Source organism: Clarias gariepinus, chromosome 4 (assembly GCF_024256425.1).
Source record: "Clarias gariepinus isolate MV-2021 ecotype Netherlands chromosome 4, CGAR_prim_01v2, whole genome shotgun sequence".
Classification (NCBI taxonomy): domain Eukaryota; kingdom Metazoa; phylum Chordata; class Actinopteri; order Siluriformes; family Clariidae; genus Clarias; species Clarias gariepinus.
The window spans coordinates 24382871-24406402 of NC_071103.1; the positions used below are offsets into that span (position 1 = coordinate 24382871).

The window sequence follows — 23532 nt, forward strand, 5'->3', positions numbered from 1 at the left end:
GAGAGAAAGATTATATAAGATTTATAATTAAAAAACAACTTGTTGAAACAGTTACAAATTGTTTTTATGTCCATTACACTGTAGTGTTGTTGGTGTTAGGAGAAGCCTTACAGTTGCAGTAAAATTTTGGTATATTTTAGAGTGGAAGCTCTTAACAAGTTAAATGTTAAATTCTGAACAATCCATAAAATAACTGAAGTGTGCTACAGTAATAAACATAGATATGGTGATAATCACAGTATGAGTGCACATAACTTCCACAGAAAAAAACATTTTCATACAGTTCACAATATTTTATCTGTCCAAGGCAAGCAAACTGCTTCTGTAATTGATGGAGGTGAAAACACTTGACACTGAAAATATATAAAAGTCCAAATCCCATGTATTCCCACAGCTGTACATACAAACAGAAAACAAACTAATGGAAACAGAGTGGCATGCTTTGGGTCATCTCATTCCTTCAAAGCAGGGGTCCCCAACCACCGGGTTAGATTTTATTCTTCAACTATGCTGAAGTCCTGGATTAAAATCAAAGCGGAATATCTTGAAATCGCCAAAAAAGCAATAAAAAGGAATATACTTCAAGTGTCACTTTCCCCCATCACTCCCAAATGGGAACGTCTATATTATGCACTTTATGATGCTTTGTTACGAGTGCGTGATAGCCGGTCCATGGAAAACTGTCTTACATGAAACTGGTATGTGGTGCAAAAAAGGTTGGAGAGCGCTGCTTTAAAGGATACAGGCACTACAGATCAATACCAAGTCATCTTTATCCTATAATGAAACACTTCTACCCTGGATGATGACATACTCATTTACAGGGTCTGAGCAAGGGCCTAAACAAACCTGAACTATTAAAGAAGCATAGTACTTTGAGCTTAAAGCAATTGTTAATCATCAATTGGTTTACTTCAATTATGGAATGTTTACCAACTCCTAACTGGTGTTTATCCATCCAGAACAGTGCCATAGAGTCACGAGGAACTGGTCTGGCAGCTCATTTTGGCCCAACACCTTACTAAGACAATATGTTAAGTTTTTCACTTTTTTTGCCACCTGTCTGTATAATAAAATCCTTTTGCCTATATATAATATAGTTACACATACACACACTGATAAAAATATGTTCCATGGATTAATCAAATGGATAAGATGTGGAACCCTCTTTAATGGGAAAACACTGTTATAGATTTCTGTTTAGAAAGTTTATTAGTTACCTAAGAGGCATAAAGAATAAACCACTATCCTCCTTTGGATACATTTGGCGTTCAAATCAAACTGGAACTTGTGATGAAAGTTCTTGTGAATAAAGGTGTAAAACCAATTGATATTTACAGAAGACTTCAATCATGGATCTCCCAAATGAAAGGCGCATGTTTACAGACAAAAATATGTCCGAAGCTCACTCAGCTCGTATGATCTTCAAGTACAGTGATGAGAATCTTAGCCACAGTAAAACATTTGAATTGTGCACATCCCCTGTACAGTCCTGAGCTCACTCCAAGCTATTTCCACATTTGATCCATTAAAGGCGGCCATGTAGTCATGATTCTGGGATACTGAGAAAACTTTCTACCATGATGGTATCCAAGCAATAGTGCATTAGTGTAACGAGTGATGATGTATAAATAAAGGTAGTTTTTACCCCCTGTATTCTGTTATTCTGCACACTCAAAGGTGCCAGTTAGAGTGGGACACATGGACAGACAGACTGTGTATACACACAGTATATACACCCAGAAAAGACAATATAAGATCATATCAAGAATAAGTATATGACAATTTTAGAAGCAATTTCAAGATCATTGTTCATCTTCCCAAGTGAAATGAAATAAATAAAATCAAGCTCCCACATGAAAGGCACATGTTTACAGACAGAATAAATGTCCAAAGCTCACTGAGCTCGTATGATCCTCAAGTCCCAGAATGGTCAGTTAGAGTAGGGTTTCTTCACTGTCCTCAGTAACAACACTCAGGTGACACTTCCTTTGTGTAGAAATGGCTCTCCAAAGACGACACACCATCCCACCTCTGTGATTACACACCCAAAGACAATTTCAAAATAAGTTTAATACCTTATTTTAGAGAGCTTCAAGATTTTATAGACACAGGGACAAACCCTTCCAAGCAAACAAACATGCTCAACAATCAGAAAAAAATAATCCTACCAGCTTTAGCAAAACAAAAGTTATCTTCTGGCAGGTACTGAATGTGTAAAATTAACATGCTTCACATTTTACATGTGATGTGGGAAGAACACCACATTTTTTTTTAAAGCAGTGGCCATCATCTTGATGACAGGGCACAAACACAAAGTGCAACATTAGAAAACAGTTTTTTTGCTGCCAGCACTTCCACTTGTCCTGTAGGCTAGCTAATGGATTTATTATATGTAAACCCCTTTATTTCACAGTAAATAAAATATGGCTGAGTTTGAACAAGTGCTTACTTGATGCCACAGTACTTGAGGTCGTCCCTGCAGGCCATATGGAACAGGATATCTAATGTGAAGCCATGATTCACAAGCTAGACAAGAAAATTCCATTTACTTTTATACCATAATGATGAGATGTGCAAGATTCTCTGCATGTTGGATATAAAAGGGAAACACTCACTGTGTTTATGGTGTGCTCATCCACTGGAACAGACTTTAGCCAACGCACCATGGCTAGAGTATGAGCAGTATGGCAGACAGCCTTATTATCTGCATGAAATAATTACATGCCAGAACATATTACATAGACATCATTATATTTTTCACAACTGATTCATGCTGACAGACAGAGAAAGGCAGAAAGAGGGAGGGAGGCAGGGAGAGAGAAAGAGAGGGAGAGAGAGATGGTCTATTCTTGTGCAATGTCCCTTGTAAAGAAAGTGAAAAAGGCTTAAAAACAAATCTAAGAGCAGAGAAATTTCTACATAACATGTATTTGTTTCCAATTTGATGCCTGTATTTGACAAATCTTTGCTGTGTGGACTGAAATGCCGTTCTGATCTTCTAGAAAAAAAAAATCACTAAACTATGAATTTCTACTTGGAAAGGAGTTTTTCCAACTAGCTCCACTAACAAGTAATTTTCTTATTGCCACATAGCTGTGCATTGCCAATCTTGTGAGTTCTAGTGCATGTGCAGAAATCCTCTTACATCTCACTATTAAATCTTACGTTCACCATTAAACATGGCTGCAATTTCTACTGTTGATGTTTCTCTTTTTGTAAAAAAAAGTATAAAGTGATGATCTTTTTTTTTCCACCAACATAAATTCCTTTCAAGGTTTAACTAATGTGTGGGACAGTTCTTCAATCTGTTAATAATTTTATCAATCTCCTTAGTTGTTTTCTTTAATTGATGCAGCCCCACACACTTACATACACACACACACAGTAACTGCAAAGAAAAAAAAAAAGTCACAGATAGGGCTAAAACAATTCCTTGAGTAACTCAAGTAATTTGATTACAAATAATTATCGAGGCAAAATTAATGTTAGTAAATTAATTAGTTTTGCATGACACAGCGCTTTCAGATGCAAGCCGCCAGTAAACACAGACGAAGAAGAAGCACTTACGTCACCCACAAAGCGGAAGGAGACGCAAACAGTTAGCTGTGTATTGATTTGAAGAGAGTGTTTTGTTGCGGGCTGCAAAATGGAAATGAGCGATAAAATTATCAGCGAGCCAAGAGATGAAGAAACCAGCAAAAAAAAAAAAAAAAACGACAGAAATTGTCAGTAAAAGCTTATGTTGTGCCTGAGCTGTAGATTTTTTTTAACTTTTTTTTAACTAGTTCTGAAAGTTAAGTTGCACAACTTAATGTTTTTTTTTGTATAATTATTTATTTTAATGTGTGCGTTAGTTTTTTTTAATACTTTGAAATACCTTTTTTTAGTTTTTGAATCTGTAAGTAAGAATAAGTAAGAATGTATGGTATTGGAATGCACTTAATTAATCTTAGTCAACTTTAAGCTATTCCTTGTATTGTGAATCATGACAATGTTTATTTTTGATAAAATGCTGTATGCACTTAAGCAATAAAAGTAGATTTTTCTAAAAAGAAAACCAATTAATCTTTGTTTCTCTTATATATTTTACATTGCTGTTTATTTAAGCAAAAGTACATTTTATCCAATTCATCTATTAATTTTTTTGTAGAATACTCGATTAATAAAATATTCTATAGCTACAGCCCTAGTCACAAAAATAGATCACAATTTTCCCCATTCTAATGTTTGACATGAACATTAATTGAAGCTCTTGACCTGTATCTACATGTACATGTATTTATGCACTGTTGGCTGTTTGAATAACTGCATAAGAGAGCAGGTGTACAGTTCCTGTTCAAGTGACTAGTAAGTGTATAGACATATTCGCTTGATAAGTCTATAGCACTGATTAAACAGTTTACTGTTTCGAGAAGGTAAATATATGTTATCAGTTATTAGTTCGCTGATTAGATTGCTCTTAACAAAAGACAAACAGGGGGGGCTCTCTTTTTTTCTTTCCACTTTTAGTCCCAAACACAGAGATTATAATTGACATAATTTTGAGTTCCAATTTCCTGTATCAATATTAAACTTAAACACTGCAGCAAAACCTTTTAGAAATGTATTAAACACTACACACAATCACACTTTGTATATTCTGCCAGACTGAGCAAACATGTTCTTGATAGACATTTTAATGATTAAGCATGTCCTTACAGTCAATTATAAATTTCTGGATAATCAGAAAACATATATAATGATTCTACTTAATGAAGCATGATTATTCCAACAGCTCAACTAATATCTTTCTCTCAAAACAAGCCCTAAACCATTACAGAGGTGTGGCTAGTGACTAATGCAATTCCCCACATTATCCAGAGCTATACACGTCATGTGTGCAAACGTGTATGAACAAGTGAGGAAAATCCAGCTGTGCACCATTTCTTTGTCACACCTTACAGGAGGATCTGACAAAAGCTTTTTGTTACATGCAGACAAGTCAGAGAATGTTACATAAAGTATATTTATTTGACTTACAATAAAAGCCTTCCCCTTATATCAAAAGCAAAAGATGAAGGAGAAGATAGAAAATAAAGAGCCATTGACACGACTCTTGCTCATTGTCTACAATACTTATCCTGTACTGTAAATCCTAAATGCCTATTTGCAAAAATAATAAAATTTAATTAAAAAAAACTTATTTAAAAAACTACTTCTCAAGTGTTTGAATGTACTCTAATTACAGAATCTTCTAAGCAGTTTTGTAAGTAGCTCTAGATAAGAGTGTCTGACAAATGCCTAAATGTTACTGTAACCCAGGGCATTCGGATGGTCCAGTTCTTAAGCACACACCCTCATACATTTATGCACACACTACGAGAATCTGTAAAAGCCAATTAGCCCAAATTGCATGTCTTCGGACTGTGGAAGGAAACCAGAGTACCAGGAGGAAACCAACCAAGCATGTGGAGACTAAAATCACTACACCACTTAGTGATAACTTAACTCTTGTAAGGAAATAAATAAAACTGGAAGAAGTAGTAAACATTTACCACTGCTCTCTGTTGCAGCCTTGGCCTTTAGTGTGTCTATTGCTCCTTGGACATTCTGTACCGATTTTGTTAGAAGTTCTTGGTATTCCTTCTCTTTTTCGTTTAGCCGAGTTTGTAACCTAAAAACCGGTAAAGAATGGTTCATGTCATCACTAAAACTACATTACTGTTACATTACAGTTACTCAAAGTTACATTACAATTACTCACCATGCTGTCTGGCATTTAGGAGCTTGCTCTCACTATCTATTCAATATCAATGTTAATCAAGACAAGGTTCAATGTTTTACTTAAAAACTCGATGAATGTGACTTAGATGGGAGACAAAGCTATACATTTCATTTCTATGCAGGACTAAAGAGCAAGCAGCACATGTGATGCCCAGCCTTTAAGACTTCTATATTATATATATTTTTTATGTTTTTAAATTGCATTACATGGTCACAATTGACTAACTAAACTTGACTAAGTTAAACAGCATAATGTTTCATAACTATAGTTGTAAGTCACAGTTCCTAGTCATTTTAATTAAATGGCCTTAAACTCAAAATGTTTGAATAAAATATTCCAACATTGATGACGAAAAAAAAACTCTATTTAATAAAAAAAATAATAAAGCCCATCACCTTAAATTAAGTCAACAATTCAACAAGCTGGATACCTTGTTGTTTCTTGGCATAACAAGATAAATTCCCTGGAGAGTGGGGTACAGCTAGTGATGAGACCGTTGGGCAGCTTGGCACCGATGCTCTCCGTCCTGCCCTGCGGAGATTCTTGAGACGTGCCGTTAGTCTCCTTGTATGGTTCTGCGTTTGGTTCCTCATCTATCTGTTCTGCTTCAGGAGAGCCATCCTCCACCTCGAAGGATGACTGGAGCTGCAGCTTGAGCTCTAGAAAACACAGTGTGGATGATGCTGGAAGTCATAAAAAGTGTAATGATGATTTATTGCCTTAGTTAGGACTGTGAAATATACCTGGGAGAAGCACAGTAATGGCATCTTGCACAGCCTGTCTGAGCAGGTTATCCAGAGCAAACATCCAGTGAGGTTTCACCTGCTGTTGTCGCAGCACTTTCTTCACCTGTAGAGATAATCTATTAAACATAATAGCATACTAAACAATATAACATTTACATTATATAAAAAAAAAAAAAAGTGGATGGAATTCCCACTCCAGTGAAGACTGCATATTGTTTTTTCACATACAGCATCCTGGAAGCTGAAGAGTGCCGCCTGCAGGCTACAGAGAGGTACTGCGTCATTATGCAGGCTAGTGCGCAACTTTAGAAGTCGGTTGGTCAGCTGCTTCCTGTCTGGGGAGCGGACGTTTTCTCGCAGACAACAAATCAGCTGCGTGATGTGCTCGGAGTTGATGCAAGGCTCTTCAGTCTCCAGAACAAAAGGCAAGAGATTGGATTTTCACAGAAACCATTCAGAACATTTAATGTACATGTTTACAAGCTGTATATGTACCTGTGGGAGAGATTCATTTATATTGTGCACTACTTGGCTGATATAGTCAGTAAGAACTCGGTGTAGAGTGCTTCTCCTCTCACTGTCTTTCCTGAGCAGGAATAGACCAAGATGTTCTCCTGACACAGCAGGACTCATCATGTCCCCCTGTGGTCCCTCTGGTGTCCTGTCTCACACACAGACACACAAACCATTCATAAACCCACACTTTTGCAACACCCCATAAAACTTCATGAAGTGCCTAAAAGGATGTTTGGTGCTCTGGCTCACAGCAGGAAGTTGTTGGTGCAGGGAGGGCTATCTGAAATGTCATTTTCTCTGAGGCAATGGATAGTTTTCCTCAGACTAAGGGAACCAGACATCTCTGTCTTGTCAGCGTCCACATCCTCCACATGCACAGCTATGGGTACAGACATGCTCCTCTGGTATTCTCCTGCTGGCAAAACCAAATTAGAAAAGCAGAAATTCCCCTCACATCCTTCCTCCCTTCTTTATAAAATTTCTTTGCTAACGTTTTTTTTCCTCTTACTTACTCTTACTGTGTTGTTTACACACCATTGTTTTAGATTTTATAACTGGCTCTAGGCTTTAATTCTATTTATGCAAGTTCAAAGCCAATTTTAATTTTAGTTTTTTTGCACCTTTATGTCAAAGAATTCAAAAACTCTTCCTATTCCTATTCATCCTATCAGTGCTGTTTCAGATTGGGATATGGGGAGTTTGAAGGCTGGGTCTTTGGTCTTGAACTCTTTGACAACTGGGTACTGTGAGTGGTGGGCTGTAGTGCACTGGGTGCCTTTTTATCGTCACCTGCATTGACTTTTTAGATGAGATTGAGATTAGACACAGGATAATCTGTACTATGGTGCTCAGGGCTAGTTTAGGCTTCTGAGTTTGGAGATGTATTTACAAGAACATGAGATTAGCTTGTGTAGACATATACATAGATCTCTACCATCAAAAGCTGTAAGTAATCATTGCATCCTCTGCAGGAAATGAGCAACTGAATAATGATCTAGTGTGGTAACTGAACTCTGAATAAAACTGACTAAACCTAAAAAAAAATAAAGCACACACTTTAAAACAAACAACTCTAAAAGCCCCAAAAAACTGTCAAGGTAGCTTGCACTTTTACAAGGGTTGACCCATCAACCAATCAGCCATGCCTGACTTGCCTGGCACTATAGCAACACAGTATAGTGGTTGGACCAGGGTCTAAAGGCATGCTGTCTCACCAGGGATGCTGGGCTCGATCTCAGCTAAACTGGGCGAAGCCTTGCTCCTCTTCTTGGCGCCGCCTTTAAGGAAAGCATCTTTCAGCAAGTCAGATGCTATGGCCCTCTTGTCAGGATTGGGTTCAAAGCAGCGCATGATGAAGGATTTAGCATCCTCTGACATGCACTCTGGCACAGTGGGGTGGATCTTAAACATGCCGACCTGTAAAATAAACTTACTTTAGTCATTCACATCGGTTTCATTACATCATAACTGGCTAAAATGATGCATAGTCAAGCAATGCAACAAGTGCTAAAAATACTTTAGTCTTTTAAAAATTTAGTCTGTGATTGTGGTAGAACCTTGAACATGGCGGCCTGTGGGCTGCCCAACTCATGAAAAGGGGTTTTCCCTGTGGCCATTTCTATAATAGTGCAGCCTAGAGACCAGATATCAGCCGGCTTCCCATAACCCCGTGGACCCTGGTCTATAATCTCTGGAGCCATGTACTGTAGAGTACCTACACACAAGTGAGCAAAGAGTCTGTAAATGGTATGTGCATAACACACACGCGCACACACACATACACACACAGTACAATATTAAATGTTATAAAAAAATTATTTAAAAGTCTTACAGACTCACAAAATGATTGCATAAGTGGTGTGTGTGTGCACATGTGTGTGTGTGTCTAAGCAAGGGAATGTGCATGTGTGTGAAATTGAAAAAAAAAGAAATTTAATTGTGTAAGAGGAAAGGAATCTAATTCAATCCTAAACATTGACTTGATACCATAAATAACCCACTCCCCCACATCCACAAAACATGTGAAAGATGTATTAATGCAAAGAAACTGACAGAGAAGTGTCACCTGTAAAGGTTTCTGTACAAGGGTTGATTCCTGCTAATCTCTTAGATGTTCCAAAATCAGATATCTTGAGTACGCCGCTGTACGTGTTGATCAAAACATTATCACCCTAGTAGAAGAAGTAAAGCAAAAAGGAGCCTGAAATACATTTGCTGCATGTTAACACATGCACACACACACACTTTTAGCATTTATCCAATGTACCTTGATATCTCTGTGAACTATCTGATTATCATGGAGGTATTTCAGTCCTTCTAGAATTTGCTTGGTGTAGAAGACAATGGTGGGCTCATTGTCTTTAAGAGGACCCCACTTTGACCTTAAGAGCGAGGACAAGCTTCCTGTGTGGAAAATTAAATGTGACTTGGTTTTTGACTGAGACAGTTACAGCTCTGTGTGCTCATGTGTGCATACGTTGCATTATTATAGACAAACATTCCCTGGGTAGCAAAGTGCAATGTGCCAAAGGCAATTCCTGCATGTCAGAGGCGCTCTCCCACCCACCCACATATACACTAGAAAAGGTTTCGGCTAACCGTAAAAGCCCGGTTGACTACATGCAGTTGAGTCACAAGTTGGGCGACATTGTTATGAGAGCGAATAGGGTGGAGCTGCTTTACCGCCAGGCACCTCCTCCATGAAAATCTTGATGAAGCCTTCCTCGCTGACAGAGCCCAGGTACTGCACGATGTTCCGATGCTTCAGTCTCTTGTGTAAAGCAATCTCTTCATGCAGAGGCTGTGAGTAACTGAAAAACACAATTAGATGCAAAAGTGTGTAGAAAAAAAAAAAAAAAAACATTGTGTTAACAGCATTTGCTAGTTAAAAGTAATGTTGTTTGATAAACACTATTACCATAAACACAGCCTTTCATCCCTCATGCAGGAAATGACTAAGCCCTTGAGAACATCAGAATTAGAATTGTGTTTTAATTTGCCAAGTATGTGGAGACACATAAGGAATTTGGTCTCGGCTATTTGTAGCTCTCAGAGTACAGACAAACATAAAACACAACATTTTGTTTGTGATTAAATAAGTTTAAATAAAGCAGAAAGATCCTGAGTATGTGCAGTAAAGTGTACATAAAGGGTTTTTAAAGTAGGGCAAGAATGTCAGATATTTTTCCAGTTACACAGTGCTGGAAAATAATCTTTACACTTTAATCAAAGACAAAAAAAAATGTACATAAAAAAAAATAAAAATAGTAATAATAATAATAAATAAATAAAATGAAAATGCCCATACGTGCTGTCTTTTTCTGGAATCTCCTTGATGGCGATGCGCACTTGATTGCTCAAGTCTCTGCCCGCATACACCACTCCGTAAGTTCCTCTCCCCAGCACCACCTTCTCTCCATTCTCTCCTTTCTCGTACATGTACTGAAGGAAATACAGCACGACTGGTTACATAGAATCACTTACATTTGTATCTGTTTACAAGGTGCTCAAGCAGAGGCTGAAAATGTGTATAAATAAATGACACATGACAGACATTTTCTAGAAAATAATTACACATGACAGACTGTGCAAAGGGAGTATAACAACCCTACTTGAAGCAGATTATGTTTCAAGAACACCAAGTCATTCCACTTATGGAGCAATGTTTGCTCAAAACAAACCCTTTTTATCTCTCGAGGCTAAAAACACAGTACAAGCAGAACTCAAATGTCTCTGTTGCCAACAAGCCTGGTCCTTGTTGCTACTAATTTGTATCTGCTGAAATACCCCTAAATAGACTCCAGGAAGGAAGCTACTGAGGAAACATACTGTAGACATGGGACCTCACTATGACCTTGAACCAGTTTGATTCATTCACCAATTCTACCAATTCTATCTAAATTATTCATTTAATCGCCTGCTTTTAAAACACTGTGCCAAGGTTAAGTTTAGTCAGACAATCAAAACATTAAAAAAGGCATTTTTTTGTGTTACTGGAAAACCAGGGCAAACCTCTTAATCATGCAGACTCTCCCTTGTCAGGAGACTTACTGACTTTTACAAATCAAGGACATTCAAGACTCTATAAACATAATTCACAGAATTTTACAGAAAACCAAGATAAACAATATATCTCAGTTGTTGTTTTAAAAAAAATACTATTTGCCTTTTTTTTTTTTTTTGCTTATGACAATGTACATACAGATAAAATGTCTCATACAGTAACCCAGCTACATCATTTTCTGCATGATTTGTAAAGAGATAAAGGATGCTCTGGCCATGTAATCGCACGCATCACTCTAAATCACAGAACGGTCATCAATTACACTAACTGTCATGTGTCAACTGTTATGTCATCTTAGACAACACTTTTGTCTCCTTAGTACCTGCTTCTAAGCTGTGCTGAGTTGCCTCTGAACCCTCCGTGTTTTTTTGTTCATAGCTTGTAACACAAGGTTAAATCCCAAACCTCCCTTTAACCCCTGATCAAGCACGCTACTTGGTGTGAAAAAAGGTATTGTACACCCTACACAGAGCACTAGTGTTGTAATTAATGCCATTTGGGATTCAACCCTGGAAGCTGAAAGTCAACAGTGCTGATATTCTATGCCAGAATAAGTAGAAATAAAGAGAAACCTAGGAGATTGACAGGACGGTCTACCATCTCCATCTTTTATTTTTCTCACTATTTGGCTATGTAGTACTAGTAAAACTTCTTAACTACAAACTGTCAGTCCCCAACTGTTAGTTGCCAGCTCTGCCAGTTCTTCCAGTCATGGAAGGGTATGTGTTGGTGGGAAAAATAAATAATCATAAAATAAAAAAATCATAAGTGGTTAATGGTAATAGTGTTTGTAGAACTCTTTTCTTAAAGCAATACAACACTTACGGTCATGCTGTTCTAAAGAATATTAGTATGGCTGTATTATCAAATGACTGCATCACAGCTGTTTAGATATTCAGTACAACAATACTCCCTCTGATGTGATATTGCTTAATTATAAAGTTAGGACTGACCTCCAACAGTAATTCGCTGTCCGAGGTGCCATCATCCCCTGCACCGTCAGCCTGAAAGATTAGGGAGTTCACCAGCTCGCAGAATCTGTGTAAAGGTCATATTCACATGTAAAACCCAAAGAAAGACATGTTTTATTAGAGAAGCAACCTTTTTAAAGATTTATTTTATTTTTTTATTGTTTAAACATCCCCTCATAAAAGGGCATACTGTACATAGTTCTAGCCCAAAAACCTTCTACAAAGTCAAGAATGAACAATCAAAGGATTTTGCCGTTTAATATACTTAAATTAAAAAAAAAAAAAACATTACACTTAATAGCTGAATCTTGGCTTGAGCACATGAGACCAACAACATTACAGTCCCACCCCGTGGCTTTCTTTGGCACTCACGTTTTGCAATGCAGCTCGCTTGGGAAGCACAGCTGGAAATCATCTGAGTTGTAAAGTACATACAGGAAACAACTCCGCTCATCAAATTTGGAGATACTATATAAATACATACACACACACACACACATTATTATTATAGATAGTATTATCTTTAATACAAATTTTGTAATATACAGTATGTTTATCATGTCTGCATTATATCTACAATACAAATTCATTCACTATTTCTTAATGTATCTTAAAAAATTACTAAAATAAATAACTTTACAAAATAATACCCGAGTGCTTGTAAAGAAAACAACCTATTACAAGACAGACCAGTTTTCAGATGGAAACCAAAAACCTAAAATAGGCTCCTTGGTTTTGCATGAAAATAGAAAGGAGCTGTTTAGAAGGTTTTGCATGAAAATAGAAAGGAGCAAGTAAGACAAAGTTACCAGAAGAACTCGCATTCTTCAGCACACCAAGTAAAACCCTCCAGCTGTTTTACTTATAAAACTGCACAAAATCTATATATATTTATAACAGTACTTAAACATGTAAAACAATCTTCTGTACAGACATCTGTATATACTACAATATTATATATATAATATTTTATATACCTAAATAAATGTAGAAGGATGACAACTTAAGATGGAATATATATGAGCACAAAGACAAGAAATAACATAGCTTAAAATGGAGCAGTTTCTCTTGAAGGTGCTGATCAGATCTGAACCATTATAACAAATGGCCAAACCCAGAAAGTGATTTGTGTTGCAAACATGTAGTGAGAAAACAAGTCACCTGTGGCACTAAGAAGAGAAAAAAAAAAAAAACCAAGAGGAAGATACACAGAAGTGATCCGCAGGCAACATGGCAGCCATGACTCAGTCACAAAAAAGGAAATGACGAATATAGCACAAAAAAGAAATCAGGAAATGAATAGTATCTGGAAAAACACACACACAAAGATTATGTGTATTATAGGTATGTATTATTTTATGACTTGTTCCTAAAGTCATAACCAAGCTTGCCCATATCCGTTATTTGTCATAGCAAAAATGCTATTATGGATGGATGGATGGATGGACGGACGGATGGACGGACAGGCAGGCAGTAGAAAAGAGAGAGAGAGAGAGAGAGAGAGAGAGAGAGAGAGAGAGAGAGAGAGAGAGAGCACAATACCCAGGTGATCATACCTCACTCCACGAATTGCTGATGCAGGGAACGTCCACTCATGCAGACCTTTCTAAATAAGTCAGGACATAACTTAACATGACTTTTCATGAATGACTGAACACACACATACATATACACACAAACACACACATAGTATCCACTCTGATGCCAATTTACAAAGCATTTGATGTATATGACGTAACATGGCAACATGGTGAAACACATTGTACTGTCAAACACTGAACAAAAGTTTATAATTTTGGATCCAATATACCAGACTTGGTTTGTGGCTGCTGTGTTGTTTTTGACCAAGAACATTGATAGCATTCAATTATCATGTTCAACAACCTATACACAGTGCTTGGGTGTAACTTAACACTAATGTGTCACATTAAACCCCGACCGTGGTAACTGATCGGTAAAGCCTTTCTTAGATTTCATCAATAATTTAATAACCCTTTTAATATTTCAGTATTGTGCCCAGTGCCATTGAGCTTGAACCCACAGAGGGAAGTTTAGCCAATCAGACACGTGCAGACAGCATTGGGGTGTACCTGTAGCGGTGTTACATATTTCAGCTGGACGGTGCGGCTCTTGTCTTCCTCACACACGCTCAATATGCTGGGCTGGAATACTTTAGTAGGCTCTAGGATCAGGACCTGCAATGACAGCCATTCCAGAACTCATTGTCTTTCAAGAACTTCATTGTCTTTTCTTCCAAATGTTGCTGTTTTTTAACTGAAGTGCCTGAACAGAGAAGAGATCTCAAGAAAAAAAGCTTATCACCTCACACCTTCGCCTGATACATCCTGGTAAATTACTTCTACTCCGAGCTTCTGCACTTGTGACTGACATTCTGGTTGCACATATGTACGTACACTGAAGATTTACACTTGCCAAATAAACTTAATGGTAGACTCTTAACACGGATTTACTGATGGAATCTCTCCAGATACTGTAGATGTCTACCTAAAACCTTCTCTTATACTTATCATGACAGTCAAATTTACAATCTGTGAACATCCTTTAAACACAATCTGGTGTGTCATACTTGAGGACAGGCTCCCCTTTGGTTTTAGGTTCTTTTACAGTTTCTTTCTCATGTTGTCTCATTGGAGTTTTTGCCTTTAGCTTGTACATTGGGGATCTAACTATAAATCTACATCTGGATTTCTGTGATGGTAAGAGACTGTAGTCATACCGGGCAGCGCGCTGTGGAAAGAGTAGGTTTGCATGCTTGCACAAGAAGTTCCATCCAGAAGTCTACAATCTCCTGTTTTGGGTGCTTCACCTCTGGTGGTTTGGCAAACTGTTTGTACAGAATGTATGTTTCCATAACTGATCCAACATACCTGTATTATAATATCCAGAAAAACAGACAAAAGCTAAAATAAAACAAAAAATATTATTACCAAGTACAAAATATTATGGACAAATAAGCGATAAAGTGTTAACCGGACTTGATATGAGGCACTCACCACATCGGTGCTTTGAGACGGTAGAGTTTCTCAGAGGCGTCTATTACTTTCTTGTGCTCGTTTGCCAGTATCCCAGCCCCAAGGTAGAAACCTACATCCCAGTAATCATGCATCTTCTCCAAACTACCCTTTCTCCCAAGCAAACTGCTAAGAGTGACTCCTTTACCGAGGGACAAAGAAAAGTAAAACAGTAAACAGTTTCAGAGAAATCAGACATAATTTATTCACAAAATGACTGCAGATTAGAACTGAAATTAATTTTAAACAAGCACACAAACAAGAGTAAAATTATTAGTATAATTATCATATTGTACAGTATCTAAAAGTTCAATCCAAAACCTTATACCATAGACATACTACAAACATACCAATCTTTCTCAGCGCAATAGAGGAGTCAAATTCATGACCGGCTGCCATCAGAAGCACTACATTGTTAATACCAGAGTGTAGTGAGGGCTCCATTTGGAACGCCCTACCGTACCTAGGATATAACATGGATATAAACAAAATGTGTTACAGTTTTCTGAAGAACAGAGCAGTGTCACAAAGGCTTAGACTATTAACTCATTAAGTGCACATAATTTTCATGACCAACAGGTTGGCCATCAATACTCTGAGATCTCTTCAGACACACCTACACCTCATCTTACGCTTTAGGCAGAAGATACCCAAATAAATTTACACAGAATTGTTGTCCTAAAAAACAAACCATGCAGGCACATGATCGGGACATTATATTATCATGAAGACTGGTAGGCTCAGTAATGTTATTTTACTTTATCTGGTTATTTTATCCAAGTAAAAATGAAAGACGGCTGTCTGGCGTGCAGTGGAAGGGGTTACCAGTTGGACGAACCAAATTGTAGCAGAAAAAAATATATTGTAGCAGAGTTGATAAACATGAACAACTGCCCATTATTTATTGATTGCTGTATTCTAAATATGAATCAGAACAGACATGCTAGCAGATCCTCCTTTGCACTATATATGCACATATATGTAAAGTATTTAGTTAAAGTTAGCTCATGAGACCTGAGGATACCTAAAGGACTAAAGGAACGTTTTCAAACACATCTATGGATTTTATATTCTATTTTATTTAACCCCGCTCGTCTGATTAGCAACCTGACCACATGACATGTGTAAAAAGATTCATGAAAGAAAAAATAAAAAAATCAATAAAATTGATGTTTCTAATGTCACTAGTCACAACTTATAAAATAAAACGCCACTACGAAACAAAACAACCACTTTGGATTGTCCACTGCTATACATTAACAGTTTTCATTATTCATTCATGTTAGTTGCTTACCCTAATGTTTGTACACACAGAATTGTATGTAAATAGACTTACAAATTTTTATTGAGAATTTTGACAGATTGTGGACAGAACTGGGAGCATTCTCTCACCAGAAGCAAGCCTGATCACGGCAGTGCATATCTTTGAAGCCAGAACTCATGAACATGTCCTTATAAATGCGTCCACAGAGACAGTACACGTCTGAGGCCACCGGCTCTCCAGACTGTACTATGGGCAGGATGACGGACAGGGCCTTTTCACGATCACCCGAGTAATTCCTCCTAAACAGATTAGTCAAAAGTGCATGCTAGATGTAAAAAAATAGCCCAGGGTTGTCATGCTTGTGACTTATATATGCAACGACTAAATACGAACACTTACCTGTTCAGAGCAAATATGTATTGAAATTTGATATTTGGCTGTGCAGCCACTGCACACATGGGCAAGTCATTTATGGTTTCTACCAGATTTATGATGGACTCATAGTCCTGTGGAAGAATCAAATATAAAATTACAATCTAAATCACTGGTCAAAGTGACCGATTTGTTTCAAAATTTTAGAATAAGCCTTTATTTGTGACATACATTTTAGAGCACACTGAAATTCTATTACTATGTCAGGATCAGCCATGGCATCAAGCCTCTTTAGCAGACAGGGTAAGAGAGCCTGATGGTGGCAGCTTGGCGGCGCTGGAGCTTGAACCACCGACCTTCTGATTAGTAAGCCAGAGCCTTAACCCACTAAGTTATAGCCCAATTAAAGAACATAATATAATTTAATTGTTTTGTTACATCACCTCATGCACCTCATGCATTAGTTGATATAAATCTAGGCTACCGATTCAATAGCATTAATCCAGAATAGGTAACATACAGGCTACAATGTGTTAGACATTAAATTATTATATGTGTTGTGTATTATATCATCGCTATAACAAGCACATGCATTGTGTTTTCACAAATGGTTTACTGACACAACACCTATCTTGTATATAAACAAAGGACCCAAACCATATTAAAGCAGGCTGCCAACACACATACTGGCAACACTTGGCAACAAGAACATGCAGAATAGTTTGGGCTGTGTGTATACTGGCTGATAGCTAAAACAGGAAGCAGTGCAAGCTAAATACAGCCATGATGCAAAGTAAAAATTAATTCACCAAGTACTAGTAAGTAAGGGAGTGGACACACACACTTTAGGGTCAATAGCAGTCGTATAATACATTTCACTACATTTCGTACTGTGTATGTTTGTGTATGTGACAAATAAAATTTGAATTTTGTGCTTGTTAATACTGTAAAGCCTGACCTGGATATCACGGTAAGATAGCAGGAGGTTCATCACTATATCAGGGGTGAGAAGCTCCACATTGTCCAGGCGTTTCTGGATTCGGTTCAGCTCCTGGCTCAGGGATTCTCCACTGAAACGCTCACGCGCCATCCGAATCTCCCTCCGGATCGATTCATGCACATACTCACTAGAAAACAGTAGAAGTAAGTGACTTGTGGAATTAAAGGAGTCAAAGGAAACTTATAAAAATCTAAACTATACAGCCAATAGTTCCTAGACACCTGGTCATAACACGTATGTGGTTCTTCACAAAAAAGCTAGAAGACAAAGTCCATGTATACTTTTAGCATTTCATTTCCATTTACTAGAACTCAGGGCATTAAACATGTGACATACACTGTCGCTAGGGTGAATAGAGACATAGTTTGGTGAGCTTGGTGTGGAAGCCCTCAAGTGTCCTTTACAGATCCCTTTCTTCATCTTCATCTCCTTGTCTAACATCAGACATCTCGGTGATGTCAATGTATTAGCACAAAAATCTAGAATGAACCTTTTTTAGAAAATAGGAGGTTATTATAACAGCAATAGGGGAACAAGCTAAATCTAAAAGTCTATGGTTTCAGAAAATAGTGTTTAACAAGCAAATGTGGGAGTGATAGTCAGGTGTCCTGGTACTTATGATATATATCATCATTCACAGCATGTACAGATAACTACTAAGCAGAAGGATGACAATATAGCCTAATGTGTAAAAAGAAAAGGGTATACAATTTATTATGATGAGAACGACATTGTGTAATTTTGTAGCTTTGAATAACTGCTGAGGGCTATAATTTAAAAACAAACAATCAACTGTTATAGCACTACTGTTTTTAAATGAAATGGACATTTGTAAAGCAATATAATAAGGTTGAACATTTTCCACAAAAACAAACTTTTATAAAGAGCACTGATACTGATACTGGCACATCTTTAAACTTGCATCAGAAGTCCCAGTTAAGTTCTGTCCGCTTAGACAAGAAACATATAATACCTTATGTAATACCTTCTTTATAGACATACAATTTATTTTCTAAGACGTTTAAATTTCATTGAAAGATATTGCTTGTAATGCTTTAATGTATTTTTGTACTAATCTAATAATCCAGAATACATAAAAAAAACATCAAAGATAAAAAAAAAAGAATTCATAAAGTGGTTAAGGCTTTTGCATGGAGTTGTATACGAGTTATAATAGTTGTACTGCTACTACTGTGTTCTGTAGAATTCAGGGTGATCGTCACAGAAATTGTGACGTTGTCAGCAGACTGCATTTCCGTGCAATAGTTTGGTTAGACATAAAACAAGCCAACAACACACATGTTTATCCTGAAAATGCATCAATGTTTTTGTTAATCATGACATTTCAATGAAATTATCTTGATTTCAAGAACATCCATCAATTAATGTCATCACTGCAAGTATTAACTCACAACATAATACTTACAACTGCTTGAGCATACTACGCACCTTCCATGGATATGCACATTCTCAAACAGCTTGACCAGCTGATCCACTAAAGGTGTCAGAAGAGGTTCGATGGTAAAGCTAGGCTGCATGATCTCTGTGATTCCCCGCATTAAAGTTGCATCACAGGCAAACACCTTCCCTTGAGGTGAAACCATGTAAGCGATGAAGGTATAGCTCCCACATTGCTCCTGTTTACAGACAGTTTCCATCAATCAATTATTACTTTTTTTATTCTGGAGCTTGTTTTTACAAGTCAATTAATTACAATGTTTGGCAATTCAAAAGCCTTAACTGATCCAAATGGAAAAAGCAAATCCCTATGCAAGTACCAAAACATGTAATGTGTACATGTTAATGCACCATCAATAATTGGGTATACCTCATTGGGTATCTACAGTACACTCATTTGCTGTTTTATTAGATAAACCTACCTAATGGGCAACATTACTAAGAAGTGCATCTGTTACTGTGCACAGTTTAGTAGCTCCTATAAGCTCTGGTCATCAATTTTAAAAAGCCCAATAACCAGGTAGTATTTAGTATACCAGTGACCAACCAAATAGTTTCTAACTCAAACTCTCCAATCAGCAAGGGGAATGGTTAAAGTGGATTAACTGATGTATAGAACAAACAAGAAGTATGAGGAAAAACAAGTAAGCTTCTGTTAGCCATACACCTGCAACATCACACACACTGTACACACACATTCCTTCACACTCAGGGGAAATGTTAACATAGCCAATTCACTTACATGCATGTTTTTTTTTTGTTTTTTTTGGGGGGGGGGGGGGGGGGCATGGAGGAAGCTCACACAGACATGTGGAAAGCAAAAAAACTACGCTCAGGATTAAACCAGCAGGCTTGGAGCTTTAAAGCAACAGTACCACCTTGCCGCTACCTTACCACTACCCAATGGAAAATATGGTCTGACAGGCTAACACATTGTGCAAAAGCAACACACTGTGTAGGCAATAAGTGTCAGCAACAATGAGTCACTATATACCTTCAAAGTCTTTCTGCAGGAAGGAGGACCCTATCTGAAGTAAAAAAAAAAAATGTTGCTAAATATAGTTTTTAGCTGAATATCAAATTGCACTCTCTTAGTATGAAAAGTTAGACTAATCCCACCTTGAGAAGCTGCAGGTCGCTTTCTTGCTTGTTGCAGTACAGTATGATGTTATTGGTCATGCTGAAGCTCTCTCTGACACCGAGGTGATAGAAGAGAGAGGGTTGACTGAGAGAATCACTCATCTCCACTATGGCAACATCTACAGTGACAAGGAAACAGCCCAAAGCAAGGGAATATGATGAAACAATCTTGTTAAATAGTATCAGTAGGCATGTGGTTCAATGGCATGCAATATTTATTCAGTCATTTATTCATCTTCTTTGATGATTTATCCTGTACAGGGCTGTGGGGGCCTGGAGTCAATCGCAAGAGACTTGGGGCACAAGGCGATGTACACTCTGCAATTTGGTAATGCCAATCAGCCTAATCTGCATGTGTTTGGGCTGTGTGAGGAAACAGAAGTACCGGGAGGAAATCCACCAAGCACTGGAAGAACAACCAAACTCCATGCACGCAGACCAGATACAGGAATCGAACGCAGACCCTGGAGGTGCCAGGACCTAACCACTACAAGCACCACGCCTTCTGCTGTGTCATATGTCATATAATTCCAGGTGTCCCAAAATCCTCCATACATACACTATAACTAAACAGTTACAAGCACTAGATGCGTTGACATGAGTTAAGTAAAAAAGTGGGTGTTTACTAAGAAATGAGAAGATTTATAAAAAATGTCCTTTACACATCGAGACTTCTGGGATGCAGTGTACAGTTGATAATAAGGGTAGGTGATACACAGTACTTAACACAGACTTCTAACTTGTGTTGTAGCACAACTCGCTGGATGTTTCTGCTGTTGACGTGTCTGCACTTGCCTGCGTTGTAGAAGGTATCCAGAGTGTTGGCCGTGGCGTGCGCGATAGACTCAAACGGGACGGTTTGGAGCTCGGCGTGGGAATCCGCACAGGCTTCCTTAACACACCGCAGGGAAAGATTTTCCTCACTCTGTGGCACCGAGGCGTCCTCCACCACAACATAGACCACAGAGAGCGCCCGGCTGCGGCTGCGCGGAGAAGTCACGCTCTTGTTTGCGCTGAGTTCCAGAGCCAGAGCGTCCTGCCATAAACTTCCAGCCGAAACCCGAACCGAGTTTCTCCTTTTCACCTCGTGCAGGCTCATGCGCCTGCGCTCGCTCGTGTACATCGTGTCCCGCGCGCTCGCTTGGTCAAAAGCTCAACTCCATGAATTCTCACGTCTTCCCAAAGGCATACCTGAAGTAAAGTGTCGCGCGACGCTGTCGGGTAATTACGCAGGTGATACAGAGTGGGCGTGGTTTTCTTTTTTTCAACTCGCGTCTTTTTTTGCTCCCCCCGCCCAGTTTCGCTATCGCGTTGCACCAGATGTGGAAGCGCCATCTGTAGTCAACATTTCACTTGAAATTCGCACTGTCACCGAGATACTTGAGAATTCAGAAAGTGTGCATCATTGTAGGACAACCACAGAGTTCAGAAAGCCGGGTACGGCCATCCAGCGTCTGATTATTCTAAGCGAATTGCCATGAATGCAGAGAGAACAATAAGACAATTATTTTGTCCGGGTTTGCTGCGTAGCCAAGCCTATGTAGTGCATTGAAGTAGTGACATTTGCATAGGCTACATGAGAAGCTATTGTGGGTTCTCCAAATGTCCTTCTCATTACCTGGCTGATTAAGGCAGCACAGTGGAGTAGTGGTTAGTACTGTGGCCTCACACGTCACACAAGGGTTCGATTCCTGCCATGTGTCTGTGTGCATGGTGTGTGTGTTAGTTCTATTGTTTTCTCCATTAATCCAAAAGCATGCAGTTTAGGCTAATTAGTGTTCCCAAATTTCCCATGTGCCCTGAGATGGATTAGCACCCTGTCCAGGATGTACCCCGCCTTGTGGAACAGGCTTTAGGCCCCGCTGGGATCCTGTATAGGATAAGCGATGTAGAAAATAAATTAGTTATTTTATCCAGACTCCTTTACAATTGAGGGAAAAAAACAAGATACCACAGAGCACCAGCAACCAGCAACTATTCAAATAAAGTAAAAATTCACCACTTTATGGTGAATAAAGGCTTCAGGATAAAGTGTTACAAGATAAAATGTTACAAGGGCCACAGAATTTCCCCAAAATAAAATAAAAAAATCAGATGACTGATTGTGCTATACACTGCAGTGATTTAGGGACTCAGCATTCAGAGCTGGTGGAGTACTGGTGACAAAATCCTGACTCAAACATCTCCCAGAATAGTAAAGTTGCCATTTTGAGCAGTTAAATGTATACATATGTATATGGTTATATGAACGGTCATATTGATTCTGAAATCAAGGCTACTTCAAAGGCTACTTCGCATTTCACCATCACACCCCACCAAACATTTGGACGTTTGATGACCACTGAAATAACGTCCCTCCCATCATTGTTAGAAAATAGTTCCAAATATAAGTTGAATGGATGTGTTTAACATTATATGATTCACAACAGCTGAAACAAACGGTCATCAATCATCCATATTTTTGCTTAGAGAATATATATATTGAACAACACTTAGCTAAAGGTCAGAGTAACAGCTATACAACTGAAAGTTGTAGACATGTACAAATGTATCTGAATGCATTTTTAGGAAATGTTCTGTGTCACATACTGTATTTTTACCAATTAATGCCATCCTACCGCGGCTGGCTTTGGCCGGGGACACAACGTTGCTATCAGACCAAGGTTTCCTGTGACACATTAAATTTTTAGTCTCATGAATTAAAAAAGGACTGTTTAAATACACATTATGTGCTGAAAATAGAACAGCAAAAAAGGACTGCACAAATATATTTGTTTTGTCATCTGTAGATTTAAAAGATTAAAAGTTTATTTAATGGATTATCAGGTAGCAGCAGAAGTAGTAAAATATTACAACAAGCTTGCCCTCCTTTTATATGTCTGTGACTGACTTAATCAATCATTTTTGTGATCCAGGCTGAAAAATTGAAAGCTGTTCTATTAGATGCATTGCCATAAATCCAATCAAAGAATCACTGGCACAAACCTACATTTTCATCAGGACCTGTTCTGTTCCAGAGTCCAGAAATGGGCAAATTATCACTGTTCCCATCTTACATCCCAGATAAGTTTTATATATTTTATACCTTTTCAACAGCATTTATACTAAAGTTATGCACAAATGACCACAAAGATTGAAGAGTAATTGTTTTTATTTTTTTTCAAAATGTACAATTATTTTGTAAATCACTTTCACAAGGAAAG

General features: G+C 38.0%; 1 protein-coding gene across 4 annotated transcripts; it reads right to left on the bottom strand.

Annotated features, from left to right (window-relative positions):
- Nucleotides 1-1230: 1230 nt before the first annotated feature.
- On the bottom strand, nucleotides 1231-21552 carry si:ch211-1i11.3 (mitogen-activated protein kinase kinase kinase 5). 4 transcript variants are annotated; one of them, XM_053494211.1, is made up of 28 exons: nucleotides 21125-21552; nucleotides 20309-20448; nucleotides 19181-19368; nucleotides 17690-17858; nucleotides 16759-16865; nucleotides 16488-16658; nucleotides 15446-15558; nucleotides 15078-15237; nucleotides 14801-14951; nucleotides 14154-14258; nucleotides 13620-13669; nucleotides 12436-12531; nucleotides 12046-12130; nucleotides 10337-10470; nucleotides 9712-9839; nucleotides 9296-9432; nucleotides 9095-9200; nucleotides 8586-8743; nucleotides 8244-8445; nucleotides 7279-7441; nucleotides 7009-7174; nucleotides 6742-6924; nucleotides 6511-6616; nucleotides 6198-6426; nucleotides 5538-5656; nucleotides 2619-2707; nucleotides 2453-2529; nucleotides 1231-2034 (listed from the first exon to the last, which is right to left on the bottom strand). In XM_053494211.1, exons 1-28 carry the CDS (start codon nucleotides 21450-21452, stop codon nucleotides 1938-1940), a joined length of 3957 nt encoding a protein of 1318 aa, XP_053350186.1. In that variant the 5' UTR covers nucleotides 21453-21552; the 3' UTR covers nucleotides 1231-1937. The 4 variants fall into 4 exon arrangements, with proteins under 4 accessions (XP_053350186.1, XP_053350185.1, XP_053350188.1 ...); XM_053494210.1 differs by having other exon boundaries at nucleotides 7279-7444; XM_053494213.1 differs by lacking the exon at nucleotides 21125-21552 and adding an exon at nucleotides 20184-20217 and having other exon boundaries at nucleotides 7279-7444; nucleotides 20309-20413.
- Nucleotides 21553-23532: the final 1980 nt, after the last annotated feature.